The sequence below is a fragment of the Microcebus murinus genome, chromosome 14 (genome assembly GCF_040939455.1).
Source record: "Microcebus murinus isolate Inina chromosome 14, M.murinus_Inina_mat1.0, whole genome shotgun sequence".
NCBI classification, from domain to species: domain Eukaryota; kingdom Metazoa; phylum Chordata; class Mammalia; order Primates; family Cheirogaleidae; genus Microcebus; species Microcebus murinus.
This window is the reverse complement of record NC_134117.1, coordinates 13,294,600-13,317,436: the sequence shown is the minus strand read 5'-3', so window position 1 is coordinate 13,317,436 and position 22,837 is coordinate 13,294,600. Positions and strand designations below refer to the sequence as shown.

General features: G+C 44.8%; 1 protein-coding gene across 4 annotated transcripts in view; it reads right to left on the bottom strand.

Annotated features, from left to right (window-relative positions):
- The window catches only part of GFRA1 (GDNF family receptor alpha 1), a 204,780-nt gene that overhangs the window by 130,608 nt on the left and 51,335 nt on the right, over nucleotides 1–22,837 (bottom strand). For 3 of the 4 annotated variants that reach the window (XM_076009762.1, XM_020280702.2, XM_020280703.2), the window contains exon 5: nucleotides 17,036–17,050. The exons of the other annotated variant lie outside the window; for it this stretch is intronic. In XM_076009762.1, coding sequence (XP_075865877.1) covers nucleotides 17,036–17,050 — 15 coding nt within the window. The remainder of the gene's footprint in view (nucleotides 1–17,035; nucleotides 17,051–22,837) is intronic. 4 annotated transcript variants of the gene reach the window in all.

Here is a 22,837-nt window from a genome sequence, read left to right as displayed (position 1 = left end):
TTTCTTATCCCAAACTGCTTATCAAACTATTAATATTTTTTCCACACACATCCCTTACTCTTTTCAAAAGGAATTTGTATAGCGTTTTATAAGCCGTATTTGGTGGTGTGTTTAGCCCCCCTTATAGACGGGGGCCTTAAGTGGCTGCGTGGCTGGCCCGCCCAGCATTTCTTTGTATACACGCCATTTTCAGCCTGTGGTTTTACTCGTGTCCATGTCTTATCTTCCTTGTAGACCTGTAAGCTCCTGGAGAGCCAGATCTATGTCTAATTTTTTTTTTAATCCAGCACACTCACTTTGTGCCTCACACACTGCCTGGCCCATAATAGACGCTCCATAAATGTTACCTGGATGAGTGAATGCATCATCATCTTGCTCAAGGAGCCCTCCTCTCCTTAGGATTTGTAATCTAATAGTAAAGGCATCTCTATCTGTATTAGTTTCCTATTGCTGCTGTAACAAATTGCCATAAACTCATCAGTTTAAAACAACACAAATGTACTATCCAGTAAATCAGAAGTCTAAAAATCAAGGTGTCAGCAGGGTTCGTGCTCCTAGATGTTCCAGGAGGGAATCCTTTTCCTTGCTTTTCCCAGCTTCCAGAGGCCTCCTGCGTTCCATGGCTTGTGCCCCGCTTCCTCCATCTTCAAGGCCAACAGCACACCTTGCATTCCAGTACCACTCCCTCTTCTTAGCCCTGCAGGCCTTGAGGTGGCAATTGCTTCCTGCTCCATTGCTAGCCCTAGGTTAATGCACCAGCCCTTCTACAGCATCTTCAGACTCTCCTTCTCTGTCTTGCCTCTCTGTCCACCATCACATCTCCTTCTCCTGCTGTGATTCTCCTGCCTCCTTCTTACAAGAGCCTTTGTGACTGCACGGGGCCCACCCGGATAATCTCGGATTATCTCTCCATCTCAAAATCCTTAACTTACATCTACAAAGTCTCCTTTCCTATGCAAGGTAACGTATTCACAAATTTCAGGGATTAGGATGCAAGCACCTCTGGGAGGCCATTATTTTGTCTATCACACTATCTTTAAACTCTAAGAGGATGGGGAGGTGAGGACAAAGAGCAAGTATCAAAGTTTCTGAAGGGGAGGTGTGTCACCCACTGAGCTGCTCTGCACTGGGAACCTCTGCCAGACACAAAGAAGGGAACAGATAAGGACACATGGCTTAAGGTTTCAAAATATCACCCCAAAAATTCTGATTGACTTTTTGGAAAACTGCATATCACTATTTTAGACAGGAGGCATGTTCACAGAAATTACACAGTCCTCGGTGGTTCCCACACCAGGTTCAGCCCCAGGACCAACGATACTTCGTCCAGAGTGACACTGAACCCATGTGCCATCCTCAGCTAAGCAGCCCGTCATTATGAAGTGCAATTACTGAGCAGGAGGAAGCACAGGGGGACTCAGTGACAAAGGAGAGGCTCAAAATCTAGTTAAGGAAAGATACAAGGGAGTGGGGGAAAGACACAAGGTAAAAGTTTAGTGTGTCAACAGAGGTGGCTGGAAGTCATCATCTCATGGAATAATAGGCTGGTCAGGATGAGTCTTCAGGAAGATGTTCAGTCCCTCACTTTGGTGATGAACATTCAAGCATCAACAGTGACTTTTCTGACATCACATTGTCGTTAGGTATGGCACCAAAACGGTTCCATGCCCTCTGTGTGCCATTCTACTATAGTATGAATTTTCTACTTTGTGTATATATATATATATATATATATATATATATATATATATATATATACACTTTTTCCAGTTTTTAGGACAATCACACATTAATGCCTATGGAAAACATAAGAAAAGTCAAAGCTCTGACATCAAGGATTTAATATGCTGCTGATCCACACAAACCATGGCCATAGAGCTAGAGGCCTCCTTTAACAGAATAGAATGCTGCTTCGAACCTTCCAAGTGGTAATCATTGTTCTAAGTTCTATCACAAGTTCTTTTTCAGAATTATCCTCACTGTCAGGCACCATTTATCCATCCATCTATTAACTCATTCAAACATCCATTAAATACTTGCTTTGTTTCAGGCCTTTTGGGTAAAAGCATGAGCAAGATGGGTCCTGCCCACGAGAAGCATGTAGTCTAGTGGGGTTGACACAGGAAACCCCAGTCTGCTCACCCTAAAACCACATCCAATTTCTGCCTTACACTGGCAGTATCATACCTGCTGAGATTCTCACTGTATTTAATAAAATGAACTTGGAATGACCTTCAGCTTGTCTCCAAAGCCAGTCTCATCCTCATATAATCAAGATATGCACTGGGAGAGGATATTAGAAAACCTGTACTAAAGTTATAAAGGATAATTAAAAAAAAAAAAAAAAGCTGCTGTGAGGCTATGGAATAAACCAGAACTTGAGGACCAGAAGGCCTGAGTTTGAATCCTGACTTTGCCAAGTGTGTGATTTGGGGCAAGTTAAAAAACCTCTCTTAGTGTCTGTTTCACTAACCAGAGAGGGAGACAACTCTGATCTCACAGGGTTCGTTAACTTGACAGTACTTGCAAGGTTCCATACACCTGGCCCTGATCTAGGCACGGGGACATGGGGGTGAGTCCCACATCCAGGGCCTTGCACTCATGTAGTTTATATTCCAGCCAAACAGACAGGCAAGGAACAAGTAAACAAAAGAATGAAGAGTAATTTCAGACACCAGTGAGTACTATATTAGCTTTCTAGGGCTACTGCAACAAATTATCGCAAATTTGGTGGCTTAAAACAACCAAAAATTACTTTCTCACAGTTCTGGGGAACAGAAGATCAAAATTAAGGTGTCAGCAGGGCCTCGCTCCCTCTGAAGCGTCTCAGGAAGAATCCTTCCCTGCTGCTTCCAGCTTCTGCCTCTGTCTTCACGTGGCCCTCTCTCTGTGTCGCCTCCTCTTCTTATAAGGACAACCAGTCATGGGATCTAGGGCCTACCTTAAATTCAGGATGATTTTATCTCAACGTCCTTAAAGGCTATGGTCTAAAATGTTTGTATCCCCCCGACATTCATATGTTCAAACCTAATCACCAGCGTGATGGTATTGGCTGGGGGACTTTGGGAGGTGATTACGTCCTGGGGGCAGAGTCTCATGAATGCGATTAGTGCCCTTACAGAAGCAACCCGGAGGCCTTTCCTCTATGTGAGGACACAGCTAGAAGGTACCACCTACGAACCAGAAATCGAGCCCGAGCCGTAAGGCTGGCACTAAATCTGCCAGCACTTTGATCTTGCACTTCCCAATCTCCAAAACTGTCAGAAATAAATTTCCGTCATTTATAAGCTACAGGTGGCAGGGACCAGATCCCATAAGCTGACGTGAGAACTGAATGTGGTAAAAGATCCCAAGAACTCGTATCCGTGAACTCCTCTCCCAAAGGGGCTGCCAGGGCTAAACCTGTAATCCATCCATCAAAGAGAGTGGGTGGTCCAGGCCCAGGAAGCCCCAACCACAGCAGCCCCCCGGTGGGGGGAGTGCGTTAATTTATTGGCCTCTCTCCCCCACCTCCCCTCACCATACAGGTGGTTTCCTGATGCAGGATATTAACTTTCAGCTGCTGGAGGTCCCTAACCTCCACGCTGGCCTAAAAGGTTTCGTCAGGTTTGGATAAGCCCCAGATAAGGAGCTGAACTTTCGTCGGCTTATGAGAACTGCACCTGCAATCCTTCAGAGATTCGCTCATCACGAACCTTAATCCATCTCAAATAAAACCTGTACATACAGACGTGCTTTCCCACCCATGGCTGTTTAATAAGGAGAAAGAACAGCTTTGTCTGTTCTGTAAAAGCCTCCTCTGTTTACACTGCACCCATGGATTTAATTTCCGAGATTTACATTTTAATTCTTTAAGATATTCAGGAGATAAATGGATAGAGAGGCCTAGGCTGAGACCTGGGCCTTTCCTGCAAACCCACTAGCCCTGTTTTCCTGTCTCCTAAGCCTTTGTTTCCTTCCCCACCTGCCTCAGGGTGTCCTCCCTGCCTGCCAGCCCCCGACTCTCTCTCCTGCCCTCCTTCCTTAGTGCTCGCCCCTCCTTCTGGTCGTCCATCTGAAGTGGTTGGGTAGTCTCCCCCAAAATTCAAGTTTCCTTTGAACCTCAAAATATGACCTCATTTGGAAACAGGATCTTTGCAGATAAAATTAAGATGGATTGTGTGTGCCCTAATTCCAAAATGACTGTTGTCCTCATAAAACACAGAGGCACGTGATGATGAAGCCAGAGATCTTAGCGATGCCACTCCAAGCCAAGGAACGCCAAGGGTTGCTGAGAACCACCATAAGGTAGGAAGAGGCAAAGAAGGATCCTTCTTTCCCTAGAGCCTTTAGAAAGAGCATAGCTCTGCTCCCACCTTGATTTCAGACTTCCAGCCTCCAGAACTGTGAGAGAACAGATTTCTGTTATTTTAAACCATCTGGCCTGTGGTCATTTGTTATAGCATCCTAAGTAATCGTAGCATCCAAGTCAGAGCCTGCTCTGCAGCATCTCCCACTCACTTGACCCCCAAACCCCCTCCTCACCTGAGGCTCTGCAGCCAGACCCCAGGCACTGCCTGCTCCTCTGGGCGGTCCACCTGTGACTGTCCCCTGCATTTAAGGTTACAGAGGCCACGTGATCTCTATTTAAACAAAGGACCCCATCTGGAATCTCCCTTTTTTTCTCAACATTTTATTACGAAGTTTTCCAACATGCAACAAAGGTGAATGGATTCCACAATGAACACGCTACACCTAGTCTCTGCCATTAACCTTGTACACTTCCTCCCTCACACATGTATTTATCCATCTGCCCATCCCTTTATCCACCTAGCAGTAAATGTGTCTCATTTTTATTTTGGATACATTTCAAAATAAATTGCAGACATCAGTACACTTGCCCCCGAATACTTTAGTGAACATATCATTCACCAGGGTCCAGTATTTATTTATACTTTTTTCCTTTTAAGGTAAAATTTACAAACAGTCAAATGTACATATCTTAAGTGTATACTATCGAGTTTTGACAAATGCATACCTCTGCATAGCCCAAACCCTAACAAGATAAAGAGCATCACCACCATCCCAGAAGGGCGCCTCTCACCTCTTCCAAGTCAATCTCCACTCCCGTGTCCCCAGAAGCAACCAATGTTCCCAGTTTTTTTTCATTATAGATGAGTTTGAAGAATTTCACATAAATGGAACCATACAGGGTTTCCTCTTTTGTGAAGGGCTTTTTTCACTCAGCATTTTGTGAAACTCACCATGTTTTCGTGTGCATCAATGCTTTGCTCCTTTTTATAGTTCAGTAGTGTTCCATTCTATGAGTAAATCGGTTTGTCCTTTCTCCCACTGATGGGCACCTAGGCTATTTCAAGTTTGGGCTAGTATGAATAAACTTATATAAAGTCTTCTTCGACATTTCTCTGGGGCTTGGCTGGACCTCTGGCCTGATTGTTCACTGTCTATCCTGACCCACTGGCAAGCCCAACTCAGCCTTCTGGTCACTTGAGATGACTGTGTAGTGCAGTCATTAAGAATTCAGACCAATCGCTTGGGTATGAACTCAGATTCAGCCCTTCTCTAGGCGTCAGACCTTCTGCAAAGTAAAACTACTTAAGTTTCTTGAGTATATTTCAGCATCTGAAAATGGGGATATAAATGAATATGTAACCCTTATGGAGCTTCTCTTAGTCAGTTTGGGCTTCTATAGAAAAATATCAGAAACCACAAACATTTATTAAACAACAAATATTTGTATCTCACAGTTCTAGAGGTTGGAAGTCCAAGATCAGGGGGCCAACAGGGTCAGGCTCTTGGTGAGGACACTCTTCCTGGTTTGCAGGTGGCTGCCTTCTCGCTACGTTCCCACATAGTGGAGAGCCCACAGCAGAAGCCCTCTCCTCTCTTTCTCATAAGGGTGCTAATCCCATTTGCAAGGGCTCCAGCCTCCTGACCTAATTACCTCCCAAAGACCCCAACTCCTAATGCACACATTGGGGTTAGGACTTTAACATACGAATTTTGGGGAAACAAAAACATCTAGTTTACAGCAGGGTAATTCTAGGGAGAAAGCATGTTAAGGTACTGGAACACTCAGCCATGTGCCTGGCACACACTAAGTCAGTCTGTCAGGAGAGGTCATCGTTACCTGCGGCCACCCAACATACAACATGGACAGGTGTATGTATGCACAGCACATGCTATTTCCCTACTCAAAAAAACTACAACGGGCCGGGCGCTGTGGCTCACGCCTGTAATCCTAGCTTTTGGGAGGCCGAGGCGGGCGGATTGCTCAAGGTCAGGAGTTCAAAACCAGCCTGAGCAAGAGCGAGACCCCGTCTCTACTATAAAAAAAACAGAAAGAAATTAATTGGCCAACTGATATATATATATATATAAAATTAGCCGGGCATAGTGGCACATGCCTGTAGTCCCAGGTACTCGGGAGGCTGAGGCAGAAGGATCACTCGAGCCCAGGAGTTTGAGGTTGCTGTGAGCTAGGCTGACGCCACGGCACTCACCCTAGCCTGGACAACAAAGTGAGACTCTGTCTCAAAAAAAAAAAAAAAAAAACTACAACGGTTTTCTTGGGCTTCCTAGAACAAGTCTAAACTCTGCTAACTAGATTTTGAAATAACCAAGAAAATCATTACTCAAGCTATCTAAAATATCAAGTTTTTTTTTTTGTTTTGTTTTTTTTTTTTATGAACTGGAATCTCATCGTGTCAGGGGTATAATACTCATTATGCTGATCAGGAACACTGAGTAGCTGATTGGTAGTCCTTGAGTAGCAAATGGAGTAACAAAATGAGTAATAAAAATGGGAAAACCCAATAGCTAATATTATTCATTTGGGGGTCAAAATTTCTCAATCATACTGGGAGTGTTCAAGGGCATGGGAAAACAAAGAGGGCTTTTGGCAGTAAACAGGTTGCAAAAGCTCCATAATTGGCCCCATCCAATCCCAACCCAGAGCCTGCCAGATTCACTGCCTTCTCAACATCCCATAAACACAACACCAGGCTTGTCTTTGTCTCCACCTCCATTCAGACTGTCCTGTCCCCACCCCACACAACCCTGAGGCTGCCCTTGTCCTGGAGACTCAGACATTCTGCTTCCTGCAAAATATTCTCCCAAATCATTCCCACAGGGACTGCTATCTCTATAGCTCCCTCCAGCACTGGGAGAAGACAGCACCCACCACCCACAGGCTGACTGGCCCTGGGTCTCTGGTGAAGTCATCGGCTCCTGGAAGGCAGAGGCAGCGTCTGCTAAATCCACCTCTGCCCCATGCTCCTGCTCGTGCCTTGTACAGACTTGAGCAGGTATTAATAAATACTTGTTGATCCATTCTACGTCCAAATACCTCACCCACCCCAACTCTCACCTCCCCCAAAAATTGGCAGTGGGGGAATAGAATGGAGAAAGATTTTTGGACTCAAGGGTAGGATATGATTTGGCTTGCAAGATGACAGGACCATCTATTACACAGGCAGCGATCTGCCTCACCTTCATTGAAAGGACCTAGACTGTCAGATGCAAACAGGAAAGAAGCGTGTACACACACAAAGGCCAGAAACAATGCAGATTCCTCTGAGCTGATTTCACTTTCATTCCTCAAATATCTATTGAGTACCTACTACGTGCTCAGCACTTCCAGACGGCTTCTCTCTGGAGCTCCAGGTGCTGTGGGAGGCTGGAATGTTCACACAGCTCACTACAAAAGTGCGAGAGAAGCGCTGACAGAGTGTGGGGACACAGAACCCCCGCCTGGGACAGTCAGAGGCAATCACCCCTCAGGGAGGATTGGGGCTGAGTCTTGAAGAGCAGGCAGGAGCAGCGGCATATCTAGAAGGGGTGCTGGGTGGCACCTTCTCAAAGATTTCCAGGTAACATGTCACACTGGCTGTGACTATTGTAATAAGACATAGGAGGACTGTGCAAAAACGAGCGTCCACCTCGCCTGCACACCTCGGGGACGAGCACCCACTGCCGTGCCAGCCACCTGATGGCAGACCCTGCGTGCTTTTCCAAGGGTGGGGTGCAGAACGGGGAAAGGGGTGCTGAAAAGAGCAGAAAGCATTCCAGGTAGAGGAACCAATAGCTCCCCAGTTGCAGCGGTGTAGACAAGCATTTTGAAGAAAAGGGCTCAATCTGGTGAGGCTTTATGAGGATGAACAAAATGAGATGGGGGAGGGGTGCTAGAAAGGAAGTCCCCCGGTGCCCCCTAGAAGAAAGCCACTTGTCAATGAGTGCCCACACCCAGCCATCAGCAGAGGAACATGTCACCAAACTCACTGTCAAGTGTAAACACATTTCTATCACTTCACAAAATTCATCCCAAAAGATTGCTTCAGCTACAAGCAAAAAATTTGTATGAATTAACTACAATCCTTTGTAATGCTCTGTGACCGCCAGCAAGCCAGGCTCCCTGAAATCAGGGGTTCAAACAGCCACCACTCCTTGAATGCTGGGCTGCAGTGGACCAGGTGCACCAGAAGGAATTAGAAAGTGGGCACCAACTGTCTTCAAGGCACCCCCATCAGCCATCACAGCAGATATCCAAATGGGGACACCTCCTCTAACTGGTGGGACTGTGTATAAGCACAAGCATCTGGGAAGGGGTGGCAGAGAGAGGAAGCTGGGGGAAATGGGCAGGTGGGTGCCAACCCAAACAGAAAATCATGCTCAACACCCCCTGCTCACAACCACCCTCTTGCCCAAGCAGGAAACACCTAGAAACCTCATAATCTATCCCCAGAACAAATTCAGAGGCTTAAAGGATGGCTCTAGCTTGGTCCTCAATGAGCAGCAACCAATCTGAGGAAGGTATGGGGTGTAAGCACACAACAGTCGGAACGTTATGAACAGTCCAGTTGTTTTGTCCCTGGCTTGCCAGGCTGTGGGGAAAGGTACCAATGCCTTTGCACAGAAACAAGGCACCATGCATCTGGCCTTGCTCTAGATAAGACAAACCCACAGAGAAGCTTGCAGAGCTAGAACTGGCTGCAGGGTCATGAGATCGAGCCTCGGTCTGGTGTGGAAGCAGAGGGGCACCCAATCAACTTGCCCTTCTGCAACCGAGCAGTCATGTTGAGCCTCAGAAAGGGTCAAGGATCTGTGACTCTGTCCCACTGGGAGCAGATGATACTCTGTAGGAGTGAGGACCTAAAGTCAGACTGCCTAGGGTTCAAAATCCTGGCCCAGGTGTCTCACTGTATGGGCTTGGGAGTCTACAGATAAGCAAGAAGAGGCTAGAATGAGCCATGTGGATTAGAGTTGGACATGTCAGTAAAAACTCATGCTTAACTTAATATTGATACAACTGGTTACATACACATTTGCAGACGTGTATACACACAGGTCAGTATACACACAGATTTCTCTGTCAGCTGAGAGGGACTAAAAGGAAGGACACTCCAGTAGCAAAAAGCACACCTAGCACCCAGATCCTCAGTTTCTAGTGCCATTCTCCAATAAAAGGAACCAGGACTCCTTGGAAAAATGACAGATTGTAGAGGTAGGAAATATACATGATAAGTCTGGAGCATCCTGTATATCATAAAGTATTACAGAAGAGCTCAAAAAATTATTTTTGATAACAAATACGCCAAAGGGCACGGGAGCCAACCTAAAGAGCTCCTAATGAGCAAAGCTGGAATGAAAGAAATAAAATAGTATTTATTGTATTATAACCCCAAGTGTGACATAAATACCCATGAGTCCATATTGATTTAAATTATTGAATAAATTAATAAATGGAGGATAAGAGGCAAATCTCAAGTGCAGAGGAATAATTCCTAGAGACACTCCACCCTCAGTGAAATACAGCATAACTCCCCATTCCCTACGGGTGGGCCATGCATTGACTTCCTCCCAAAAAGTACAGTATGGAAAAAGGGGAAAAGTAATTTTATAGCAGAGAAGTCTGACAAACACTACTCCAGCCAAGTGATCAAGATCAACATCAGTGTCATAAATCATGTTGATAGTACACGCCCTTAATATGATGTGATGAAAATGGCACTTTACCTCTGTGACCTTCCTCCCCAAAACCCATAACTCCAGTCTAGTCATAAAAAAAAAATCAGAGAAATTCCAAGAGAGGAGCATCCTACAGTATACCTGAACAGCACTCCTTAACTGCCAAGGTCATTCAAAAGCAAGGAAAGTCTGAGAAACTGTCTGTTGTGGTCTGAATGTCTATCTCCCTGACATTCATATGTTGAAAGTTAATCCCCCATGTGTGAGTAGGAGTCTTTCAAGGTGATTAGGAGGTGGAGGTGGAGTCTTTTGAGGTGATTACGTTATGAGGACTCCACTCTCATGAACAGGATTGGTGCTCTTTAAGGGAGGCTTGAAGCCACCACTCTGACCTTCTGCCATGTGAAGACAGTGCCATGATACCATCGTGAAGCAGAGAACAAATCCTCAGCACACAGCAAACCTGCTGGCACTCTGATCTTGGACTTCCCAGCCTGCAGAACTGTGAGCAATAAATCTCTGGTGTTTATAAATGATCCAGTCTACGGTATTTTGTCATAGCAGCAGGAACAGGCTAAGTCACCATTGCAGCCAAGAGGAGCCTCAAGGGATGTGACAACTAGATGTATTGTGGCATCCTGGATGGGATCCCAGAACAGAAAAAGGACAATAGAAAAAAAAAAAAAAACTAAGGGAATTGAAATAAACTAGGGACTTTAGTAAGAAAGCATCAGTATTGAGTCATTAATTATAACAAATATATCATACTAATGTAAGATGTTAATGACAGGGAAACTAGGTACAGGCTATTTGGAGACTCTGAACCATCTTCATAATTTTTCATATCTCCAAAACTATTCAACAAAATAAAATAAAGCCTATCAATTTAAATTTATCCTGGCTCTACCATTCACTAGTTATATAACCACCATTAGGTCAATTCCACTCTGTGCCTCATTTTCTCTTCTGTTAAATGGGATTATTGGTTAGAATTACAGTTATGTGTCGCTTTACAACAGGGACACGTTCTGAGAAATGTATCATTAGATGATTTCCTCATTTGTGCAAACATCATAAAGTGTACTTACACAAACCTAGATGGTATAGCCTACTACACACCTAGGTTACATGGTATAGCCTTTTGCTCCTAGGCTACAAACCTGTACGGCATGTCACTATACTGAATATTGTAGGCAACTGCAACATAATGGTTAAGTATCTAATCATATATAATCATAGAAAAGGTATAATAAAATCCCGATATTATAATCTTATAGGGCCACCAGTGTATATTTGGTCTGCCATTGACCAAAATATTGTTGTGCAGTGCTGACTGTACTCATAAGTTTGGGAGTAGATTCAATGAGAAAATATGTGCAAAGTACGTAGACCAAAGTCTGGAATATAGATGGTACAGGAATATTGGCATTATTATTAGTATTCCACTAAAAATTTTAAAAGGACAGACTGCTCTTCTTAACAGCTACCATCTCAACAGAAGAATCTAAGTTTCTCCCTTTCCTGATCTGTTATTTTGAGACTCCAGTTAGTGGTAAAAGAGACTAAAACTGCACCCCAAATTCATGCTCTCCACTTGGAGTGGGCACAATGCATCTGCTACAAGGAAAGATCCACTCCAAGGTCACCTGGCAGGGAACAAACAGCCCTGCACAGCCCACACAGAATGTAATAAAGCACCTCAGAGGGTGTGATTATTTAAATCTGGCTATCATTTTCCTCAGATATCTCACTCTCTCACAAACACACACACAAAGTGAACCTATGTAAATTTAAATGATAATGTTCAGTTTGTGCAGGAAATATGGATGCATTTCCTATGTGACTCCAAATATTGATCCCAGACACAACAGGGAGATGATATACATACATGAACAGTTACATTTAGGATGTGTGATCAGGGAACCAACCACTTTCCACCATGAAAGTGTTCATGCATTTTTCTCATTTACTAGCTAACCATCAAGTAACAACTTGGAATGTTTACCTGGAAATGGTAACAATCGATTTAATTCATTCACCCAAATCCCACACTCATAAAGAAAATAATCATAATGCAAAATATTTTCAGGGGGACCATAATTCATGGCTAAAGGGTCATAGCTTTATGATGGATTGGGTTTTCAGAAGTGGCTGAGAAAACCTAAGACTAGCCCCAGCAAGTTGACCACAAGTTTGAAATATGCAAATAGCTCAAGTCAAGCTCATTATAAATGGTGGCAGTCCACATCGCCACAAGCCCACCCCAACAATTTACAGGCTGGGCTAGGCTGCCAGAAACCAAGCTATGATTTATCGTTCCCTTCAAATTAATAAAAGTGATGCCATCCATTGTGAATTCTAGAATTTACCCATGTGGGAAAGAGCTGATGTTTCAAAATGGGCATGTATGTTACTGTTTTGAAACCGTATTCTTTCAACTTAATTTGCAGCCATGAGGGAAGCCTCTGCTTTCACCCAAGTTACCTAAGGAACAGCCAAAACCTGTACGAGGGATATGTCTCTACTCTATTAGCTCAAATCCACTTAAAACTTCTCAAGATAGACCATCAGCATAGACCATCTCAAGATAGACCATCCTTGGCCCAAAGCTAAGCAGAGTCAGGGATTTCTCCAACTCTCTCATTTTACAGATGAGAAAACTGAGGCCACAGGTCAAAGCGCCAGGCCCAACCCCCCTCCACAAAGGCAGCAACCTTGCTGGAAGCACAGCTGAGGTTTCCTAAGCACTGGCCACCAGCCTGAGATCAGAGGCCACTCTGACCACAGCTAGATTTAGTTTGTTTAAGCTTTAATTAAAAGTTGAAAAATTATAAGGTTTGGCATGCCATGCCAAGTTACTGGCTTCTCTTAAAACCCCTGGATATCTGGCAATTATGGATCCAAATTCCTGCCTGGCCTCACTCTGCAGAGCTGGGGAGTGGCTCCCCATGGCAAAGGGCATGGGGTATGTAGGGGACCGTAATCCCCCAAAAGGCCCCTTTCTTTGTTGCCAATGTGGTCCTAGAGATCTTAAAATTTGCTATCTTTCCTCTGCATCATACTCAACTGGGTTAAATATATGATATATATGTATGTAGTGAAGAAGAGTAGTGTTTTTTTTAAAGACATATAGGAGTATTTTAATGATGTCTTTGATGATCATAATTGGCTGACCTTAGGAGAGGAGGTATAAACCACAGGCACAAGGCCCTCTCTGTAGGCAGAGCAAGCAGAAAGCGGACACTCAGCAGAGGCGAGCTGGCTGGGAATGGGGCTGCCCGTTCCCACTGCCCAGAAAAGCAGACTCACTAGGGGTGCAGTGAGGGCCTGACCCCACTCGGCACTCAGCCCTGGTCCTGGCTTGCACTTCTCATGCACCGTTCTTGTGTAGCTTCCCAGCATCCTGAGCAGGCGTTTTGAAATGTAAACATGACCGTCCCACTCTTCTGCCTCACATCCACCTTGGGTCCCTCCCTCTGTGTCCAGACTGCACACCTGCCTTGCTGGCCTTGTCCATTTTACACGACTCCCTTCTTCACTCTCCGGCTCCAGCCACACCCCAGCTTCCTTCTGTGCCTGGAGCATTGGGGTGCTCCTGCCTAATGGGCTTTTCCCTTGTGATACTCCAACACCTGGTCCTTCTTGTCATTCTCTGGCTGCCCCATCTAGAGCACATTACCCTGAGATATTCTCTTCACTTATCCCTCTCTGAATTTACCTTGTTTATTTACTGCACGCTTGGCTGCCCAAAGCCTCCCAATGCTAGGCTGCAAGTTCCCTGAGAATGAGGGCCTTAGCTGCTTGTTCACTTTATTCTCTAGGCCTAGAAAGTGCCTGGCACATGTTTACCAGTTTACTGGTTGCAGAATAAACACGCTGTGCACTACGTTTGAGAGGTATCACAAATGACTTGAGCTGGAAGGAAAATCTCTGCCTTAACAAGATCCTGGATCCAGTTGAGACTTGGAGAGGAGGAAAGGCTACGCCTCTTTGGGCTCAGAGTCGTTAAGGGACTTCAGTTGACAGCGCATAGAGAATGAACTCAGTGGTGAAATCTTTATACTGTGCCCACTTACACTTTAAAACACTCTGCTGAGTGGTTGGTATTGCTCTGATTTCCATGTCGCTGTTCAATTTTAGAATCAAGGTTGAGGCTATGGATGAGCATTCAAAAAGTGCTTCAGTAACCTCAAATGAGGCGTGTGCGTGTGTGTGTGTGTGTGTGTGTGTGTGTGTGTGTGTGTGTGTGTGGTCCTGACTTCATCGTTATTAAACGATTGGCATAAAAGTGCTCTGAAACTAGAGATTCTAAACACGCGTGCGCATATAGCATTTTCAATTGCATTTGATGTTGTGAAGAGCAATTCTACGGCACTTCGGAATTCCTGAGAGCCACCCAGTGGCTCATGAGCTCTGTGGACAACAGGGAATGTAGGTCAATTAAGGCTCCTTTGAAACGTGGCCGTGTGGCCCTGCAACTCTTATTTAGAAAGGCCCAGCTGCAGGCCCACTGGTCCTTGACCGTCCTCAGACCCTGTGGTCTATGCGTCACAGCGAGTGGCATTTACAGATGAAAGAACAGAAAGAAGCTATAAAATGGCAAAGGAGCACGGTAGAAACATCCTCCCACGTGCACGCACCGCAGATACAGCAGAGAAAAGCCCAGCAGTATCTGCTGTGCTGTCACCTACTATAACAAGATTGATCTGTAGTGAAATAAAAGATAATGCAATCCAGAGGAAATAACTTCTGTTTCCTCTGAGAATGTCTGATGTTGTCAACTGCAAGCCTGCCTCCCTGCCAGGACCTGCCAGGGTACACAGCAGCCTGAACAGGCAGGGACTCCTCTGGGCAAAGTCCTCCCTCCCTCAACTGCCAAGAGCACACAATTGCAAAGCGGCATTTCCTCCAACCGCCCGGGACTCCTTGGCCAAGCCAAAGCCAGCAGGACCCCGGCGCCCACGGCGTGTTCAGGAAGGCAGAGCCACTCGCAGTCGCCACTGCATGGATGGGCTTCGGAAGACAACCCGGTGGCCTCTGTTCATTGGAAGCCACATAGTTTTCTGCTTGTTGATTTCTAGCACAATTCATCGCCCCCATCTTTCAAGTTAATGGCACAATTCCGGCCCAGAGTTTCAACCACAGAAGACATTTATGGAGATCACGGTTTTAGATTCTGTCTCTAAGACACGGAACATTTTGTCTCGGTCTGATATGACAGTCGCCGGCTGAACGTTTTACTGAGCGATATTTTTGTAAGCAGAATGGCCAGAAACAAAGGTACGAAGTGGGTACCAGCTGGCGAGCTCTCTGCCATCATTTCAGAGAATGCGTCCCTGCACGAAACGGTCCGATAAGGCCAGAGCCATGTAAATAATTCACAAAAGCGAGTTCAGTTCTCTCTGTTTGAAATCCTAGTAATATCTTGGAAGGGAGCTGCCGCCCACCTCGCTCAGGGTAATGGGTAGCTAGCGGATTCCGTCTGTGGCAGATGCTATTAAGTCTCGATAGCCAGTGATTTGTAGATGATTATAACTTTTGCTCTGCATATCATTGCTACTGACAGGCAAATCCCATCAATCGAATGGCATGACTGATTAAAAAACGAGGCAATCTTGACAAAAGGCAGTCTGGTAAGCCATTTTTTATGCCAATTACAACCGCCTTGAACGCTCACCATTGTGTTCAGAAAAGCCAGATCTGACTCGAGCCTCCCTCTTTCCGTGCCTGGGAGCTGCAGCACACACGTCCGGACTTTCCAAACTCATGCATTTTGTGTTTCAAGGGGAGAAACGCAATTCAGTGTAGAGTGGTGCTTGCATTCTAGCGCACAGAAAAAAAAACAGAATATTCTCCTCCCAGAGCGCCCCACTGACCCCCCAGTTCATCAAGGAAGGAACTCGCTGCAGCAACGGGCCCTGACGGCAGCGCTTTCGTTACACGAACAGTCGCGACACCTTTTCAATTTTGCTCATCTCTTAGTCTCTAGCCAAATGGAACTTATTACTTAGAGCTTGTTGGGATTTATGAATTATTTATAAAAGTAGGTCTATGACTCCAGACTCTTCAAAGAGAACACAACAGTATCCTCATTGTTACCCACTGCTGCGCCTCTATCAGAGAGAGTAGATACTCTCCCTAACGCAGGCTGCATGTTTGGGGTGAAATAACAGTTGCGAAAATACCAAGCCTGTAAGATTATTTGGAGGCTATTTGTGGAATGCCTGGATGTATTTTTAAACCAGTGTCTTTTATTCTAAGCCAGCCTTGGATTCCAGAAAGACGCAGCAGATGTGTGTTGTGTTACAAACATATTTCCCAGCTTGAATATAAACAGTGATGCCCTGCCACTTTTACCCAGTAGTGTCAAGCTGTGATAAAAAGACAATTCCCTCTTAATGTGTATCTAGAATGTTCAACAAGGAGGCTCTGACCCATGAGTCTCTTTCCCAGAGCACAGTGGCTGTGCATCCTAAGCAGAGACTAAAACACGGGCCAGAAGACTTGATGTGAGGTTAGGATTTTGTCCCCAATTCCCTGGAACACGTGACCTTGCTGGTAAACCAGATGACACTACACACCCTCCCCTGGCCCTGTCTCAGTCCCAGCTGGAGAGGCTGTGGGGCACAGCCAGGTTGAAGGGCACAGAGTGGCCGGCCAGCCAGGGCCTTGCCCACACCTCCACGGCAGCAACACGCTTGCTTGGCAAAGAAACCTCCACTGGCACTGATGTGGACATCCCTGACCAAAGCAGCAGCTGGCCCTGGCACAGGAGCCCCGAGGGTCAGGCACCTTCCACCCGATTCCCCTCCGGAGACACCTGCATCCCTGCCCCTGCCGGGGCCCAGCCACTGACCCCTCCCCCATCATCTCTGCCCCACCTGCCCAGTTTCCACCCTGCCACCAAGTGTGGTCCAGAGGAAGAAGCAGAGGCTGGACAGGCCATTGTCCTCATGGTGCCCCCTAACGTCCGCATGACACCCACAGAGACCTCTCTGCACACAACAATACCCTTGTTCCCCAAAGAACACAGCCAACGAGAAAGCAGGCAAGAGACGGTGAAACTTACCTTGCTGAAAAACATCTGCCAGGAGAGACGAAAAATCGGGGAGGGGAAGGAGAGAGAGAGAGGAGAAAAAAAATATTAACATCGATGTTGAAAAGGACAATGTAATAATCATAGCCAATACATAGTAACAGTATTAAGCATTCTTGGTACAATATTTCCTTTAACTCAGGAGACAGTGGTTAAGAGCTCAGGCTCTGGAATGAGCCTGACTAGGTTACTACCTCTGTGACTTACAGTTCTCTAAACCATAAAATAGCTAGAAGTATTGGAAAGATTAAATATATTGTCAGACATTTTAAGGGCTCAGAACAGTGCCCAGCACACAGTAAACAGAAAAACTTGTGGTTATTATTAATAAATATTAATTTTATTATTTCTGCAACCACCTTATAGGTTCAATTATCATTCTCATTTTATAGACAGGGAAACTGAGGCTCCAGAAAATTAAGTAACTTATCCAAGAGCACAGAGGAGCAAGCATGGTCAAAGCCTGTTAGAATGGAGAAAAAATATTAATGTATTTTTCTTCAACAAAGATTTGAGAGGCTACTATACACAAGCACACTGTCTGGGACTAGAACGCACACATCTAGTGAAAACCATAAACGAGCAGTCACTGACACCTACCCCTCCCATTGGTGCCCACTAGCATGACTTCTAACATCATAAATGCATTTTGCCTGGTTTGGAATTCTGTATGACTGGACTGGTACAGCATGGGTTTTTTTCTGTCTGGACTCTTTTGGAGTCCTCCATGCTGTAGCACATAGCACACTATCCATTCTTACTGCTTTGTAGTATTCCACTGTGTGATTACACAGTAGTTTATTTCTCCATTCTAATGTTGGTGGATATTTGGGTCGTCCTCAGTATCTGGAGATTAGGAGTTGTGATGAGCATTCTCGTACATCTTTTGGTAAACATATGTACATGTGCCAGGCACTTCTTGACATCTCCCACATGCATTCAGGCTCCCTCTGCTTGTACCGCCCCCCCAATCACCCCAAAAGTATTCTCATGTGCTCATTCTTTCTCTCTCAGTAAGTTAAAGACAGAGCGAGCACTGGCGAAAGACACAGAGAGAGCCTCACAGGTGTGAGTGGTTCCTGCCCTGATGGTAGGGTTGTAAAATGGCACGAAACTTCTAGAAAACATTTTGACAGTATACACAGAAATGTTAAACATTCACTGCTTGACCCAATGATACCACTTCTAAGACTTTAATGAAATAACTAAAAGTTATAGAAGAAGTCTACAAGGATGTTCATCATGGTATTGTTTACAATGGCAAAACACTGGATATTCCAACACACTAGACTCAAAACAAAAATAATATATTCTATACAATGGATTATTTAAGGACTTTGATTACTTTTAAATAAAACTACAGATAGGCTGGGTGTGGTGGTTCATGCATGTAATCCTAGGACTCTGGGAGGTCAGGGAGGGAGGACTGCTTGAGCTCAGGAGTTTGAGACCAGCCTGAGCAAGAGTTAGACCCTGTTACTACAAAAAAATAGAAAAATTAGCCAGGTGTCATAGCATGCATCTGTAGTCCCAGCTACTTGGGAGGCTGAGGCAGGAGGATAGCTTGTGCCCAGGAGGTTGAGGTTGCAGTGAGCTATGATCAGGCCACTGCACTCTACCTGGGATGACACAGTGAGACTCTGTCTCAAAAAAAAAAAAAAAAAAAATCAGATAAACAAAAGGGAACACATAATCCTGAGCCCATTTAAGTGCCTGTGTGCGTGTATATGGCTACATGAAGAGAGATCTGTGATGATGATTACAGAAATGTCATTTATCTGCAGGAGATGGAATTTGGGGTCTTTTTTTATATATAAGTGTTTCTGTATTGCTTGAGTTTTAAACAACGAACACATCTTACATTACAATCTAAATTTTAAAACTAAAGTTACTGTCATCATTGCTCTCAGTTGATACAGAAACATCAGCTCCTACAAGGTCACAAAGGGTACGTGAATGGTGTGGATGAGACATACACCTGGTGGGTTAACGGACTGCAAGAAGAGACCTATGGTGGCAGTTTTATTCCACTTGGGCACACCTGACCTTCATGAGGAGTGTCACTGATATCCATACACAGACTCCCAAGGGCACATCCAGGCCTGCGGCCCTGGCACAGCTAAAGCAGAGTGTACCCTCACAGTTCCCAGGGCGTTGGCTAAAGGACCACCATGTCTTTCACACTCAAGAAAGCCAAGTGGGATGTAAATAGGCCATACCAGTGCCATTACAGGACAACCTTGACACTGCTCTAATTTGTACCTGCTCTACGGAGTCTCTAACCTCAATAATTCATCATTAGTACAAATTCGGAGCCAGCAGTGTGTGGGATGCCACTGCCTAGAGACTGTGAGAAGGACCGTGTGCAGCTTCCTAAATATACCACTTTCACACATGTTTGCTTCCTGGAACCCACAGTCTGAACCACCCACCCCTCTGACCAGCCTGCACACCTGGAGGAGTCCTCCTACTCAGGCTTCAAATGTCACAGCCCCTGTTGAAGTCTGTCCCCACAGAGAGGGAATTCACTTTCTGCCTCTGTGCTCCTGGAGTAATTTGTGCATGTTGCAATTATAGCTCATATTATAATGAGTTATTTATGTAGATCATGAGCTCCTGAGGACAAGAGCAATGTGTCTTAATCACTTTTGTGGGTCCTAACTGCCTGGCATGGTATGCCCCCACCCAGGAGGGAGGGAAAGAGGGGTGGTCTCTCTTAGCACTCATCTGGTCCAACCCCCTCATTTTACAGATGAGGAAACTGAGTCCCAGACAATTAGAAGATTTTTCTCAAGGTCACACGTGGAGTTAAAGGCTGAGCCAGGACAACAGAGATTCATTTAACCTTAACGAAACACAAAAGCTCCTCACTGTTATTAGCAAAGTACAAATTAGAGATTTATCACTCCCCTCTAATGAATACAGACAAAAATTTCCAACCTTGAAAACATCCACAAAATAAAATCAGTCTTTGAATTACGGATCCAGTCTCGACATCTGTCCAGAATCCTCAACCTCATCTCTATGGCTTTTGACAAGGAGCACTTCCTTTGAGAGTCAGCGCTGACTTGCACCACTGTGAAGTATCAGTGGACAGGGAGGAAGGAAATTCAGGCAGGGATTTAGTGACCTTATCCCTCCCCATTTCATTGTATATTTCACGCTTTAGCAGACAAATCTGCATAGAGAACTGTTCATATCATCTATTCCAAAAACTCGTATAGGTTATTTTTTATTTTTTTCCAAAAACTCCTTTTCGGTCCCATTTACATTTTGCACCTTTTTATTCAAATGTAAATTTTAATAAACACTAGTATAAATATTGCAACAATTTTGCACATGAGCTATCTTGTAATTTACACTCTAAATTTATGTCTTTCGTGGTCTGTGCTATAAATCATTCCATTCTTAGTGCCATTTATCTTTTTACTCTGTATAATAATGGCTTAGGTACCTTCTTTAGAACATCACTTTTCCAGACTGAAACAGCTATCCAGGCTCAGGCTCAAATGATTCACGGACAGAAGAATGGGAAAATAAGTGAGAGGAAGTAGTTTCTGTGCTGTCTGGCTACATTTTACCCCACAAAAAAACTGTGCACATCGGAAGATATTAGCCATGGAAATGCTCTTGCCACCCTCTACTCTGGTGTTCCTGAGTCCCGACCCTACAGAGTGGCCACTTGCAAAAATCAAAGGGCCTCAAATTTAATGCGATATTCTCCTTTTGGTCTAACCAACCACAACGAATTATTCAGGAGTCAATCGCCTACAACAGCGGTCCCCAACCATTTTGGCACCAGGGACCAGTTTCATGGAAAGCAATTTTTCCATGGACCAGGGGGAAGGGGGCATGGTTTCAGGTTAATTCAAGTGCATTACATTTATTGTGCACTTTATTTCTATTATTGTTACATTGTCACTTGCCACTTACTGATAGCATTTTGATATGAGTCTGCAAGCAATTGATTTATTATGGTCTCTGTGCAGACAAACCTCTCTGCTAATGCTAATCGGTATTTGCAGCTGCTCCCCAGCGCTAGCATCACCGCCTCAGCTCCACCTCAGATCCTCAGGCATTAGATTCTCATAAGGAGCGCACAGCCTAGATCCCTTGTGTGCACAGTTTACAGTAGGGTTCATGCTCCTATGAGAATCCAATGCCACTGCTGATCTGAGAGGAGGTGTACCTCAGGTAGTGATGAGCGCAATGGGGAGCAGCTATAAATTCAGATATAACTTCCTCGCTCATCCACCACTCACCACCTGCTGTGCGACTCAATTCCTAACAGGCCACCAACTGGTATGGTCCATGGCCTAGGCATTAGGACCACATATCTACACACTCCGAGCTTGGCTTTCCTTGTTAACAACCTAGACATTCGAATACCCACGCTATGGTGTTGGGAAGGTAAAGTTCGATAATTTACACAAACATTTTCCCATCCCATCTGCTGATCTGAGAATAGGACTCAGGGCCATCTTTTCTGCTCTCACAGGAACTAGAAATCATGCAAGTACAGAGTTGGAAGTCACCAGTGACCACTGTAGCCACAATCAGGTTGAGCCCAAAGACACCAGGGACACTTGTGCAGAGGAAATGAACTGCTTCAGACAAAGCTCTGCTCATACTCACTTCCCCAAGGAGAAAACCTCAACTGCAATCATTTACATGAACAAAGAAATGCCTGTTCTCCGGCCCCCACCCCCAGTCCCTGGAGCCATTCTGGTCCTATAGATAGATGAAAGGGCATGCATGAGCCGGCGATTCACATGTGGGAAGAAGAAAATAATAACGAAGGAATGCACTCAGATTTGCCTTGCTCAGCCCTGATGTCCAATTGCTTCAGTGAAGAATGAACACCAAGGATCCCTGCCCCTGCCCCCACAGCTACAGAGAGATTCACACCCTAGAGATCGTTAATGCACTGAGTCCTCTAGAGACAGGGGCCATAAAAATACTAGATTATTTATTATTATTAATAAGTTATGGCAATTAGACTGGGTGATTCCTAAACGTTGCTGATTAAAAACTTTCTTGAGTGCTACTCATCCACATGGCCAGTGTTTACCTCGATTAAAAAATGATTTAACTACACTCTGGGTGAACCCCTCTCTTGTGCCTGGGTTAATAATTAGCAGCGCACAGAGCCACTCGGGTTAAGTGAGTTGGCTCTCCTTTATTTATCTATTGCTTTGTTTTATGAGGAGAACGGAATGGCAGTCTTATTGCCCATTCAGTCTGCTAGGAATAATTTACTATTTCAATGCACAGTCCATAACTATGGTTAGAGAAACCCTCACTATTATTACAATATCACACTTCGCCCACAGCCCACAGCATTACAGATATGCCAAACAGTGAAACTGTGCATGACTTCCATAAAACTGGGGGAGGTAAAGTTACTAGTTCTCAAACAATGTAATCATACTACTCTCTCAATTTTGCTTTCTTTTCTAGGTTAAATTATATATGAGGGGAGTTTAGTTTCTTGAAAATGCATGCACTTAACTCCCATTTAAGAAGTCTCACCTGGGGAGACAGCTGTCTTGCGAGTCCTCTGTGGTTTGAGCTACAGAAAGAAAATTCTCTTTCAAGTCCAAGTGCTTTTCCTGTAAAGCACTGTGAATTTTACTGGGACCCAACCGACCAGGGCCAAAGAAGGGAACAGCTGGAACGAATTCTGCTTCCTTAAAGAGGGTCAGGTTCACCATTAACCAAAGTCAATTTCAAAATCAGCTCAGCTGCCTGCCTCACCAGTGTTCAAAAACCAAC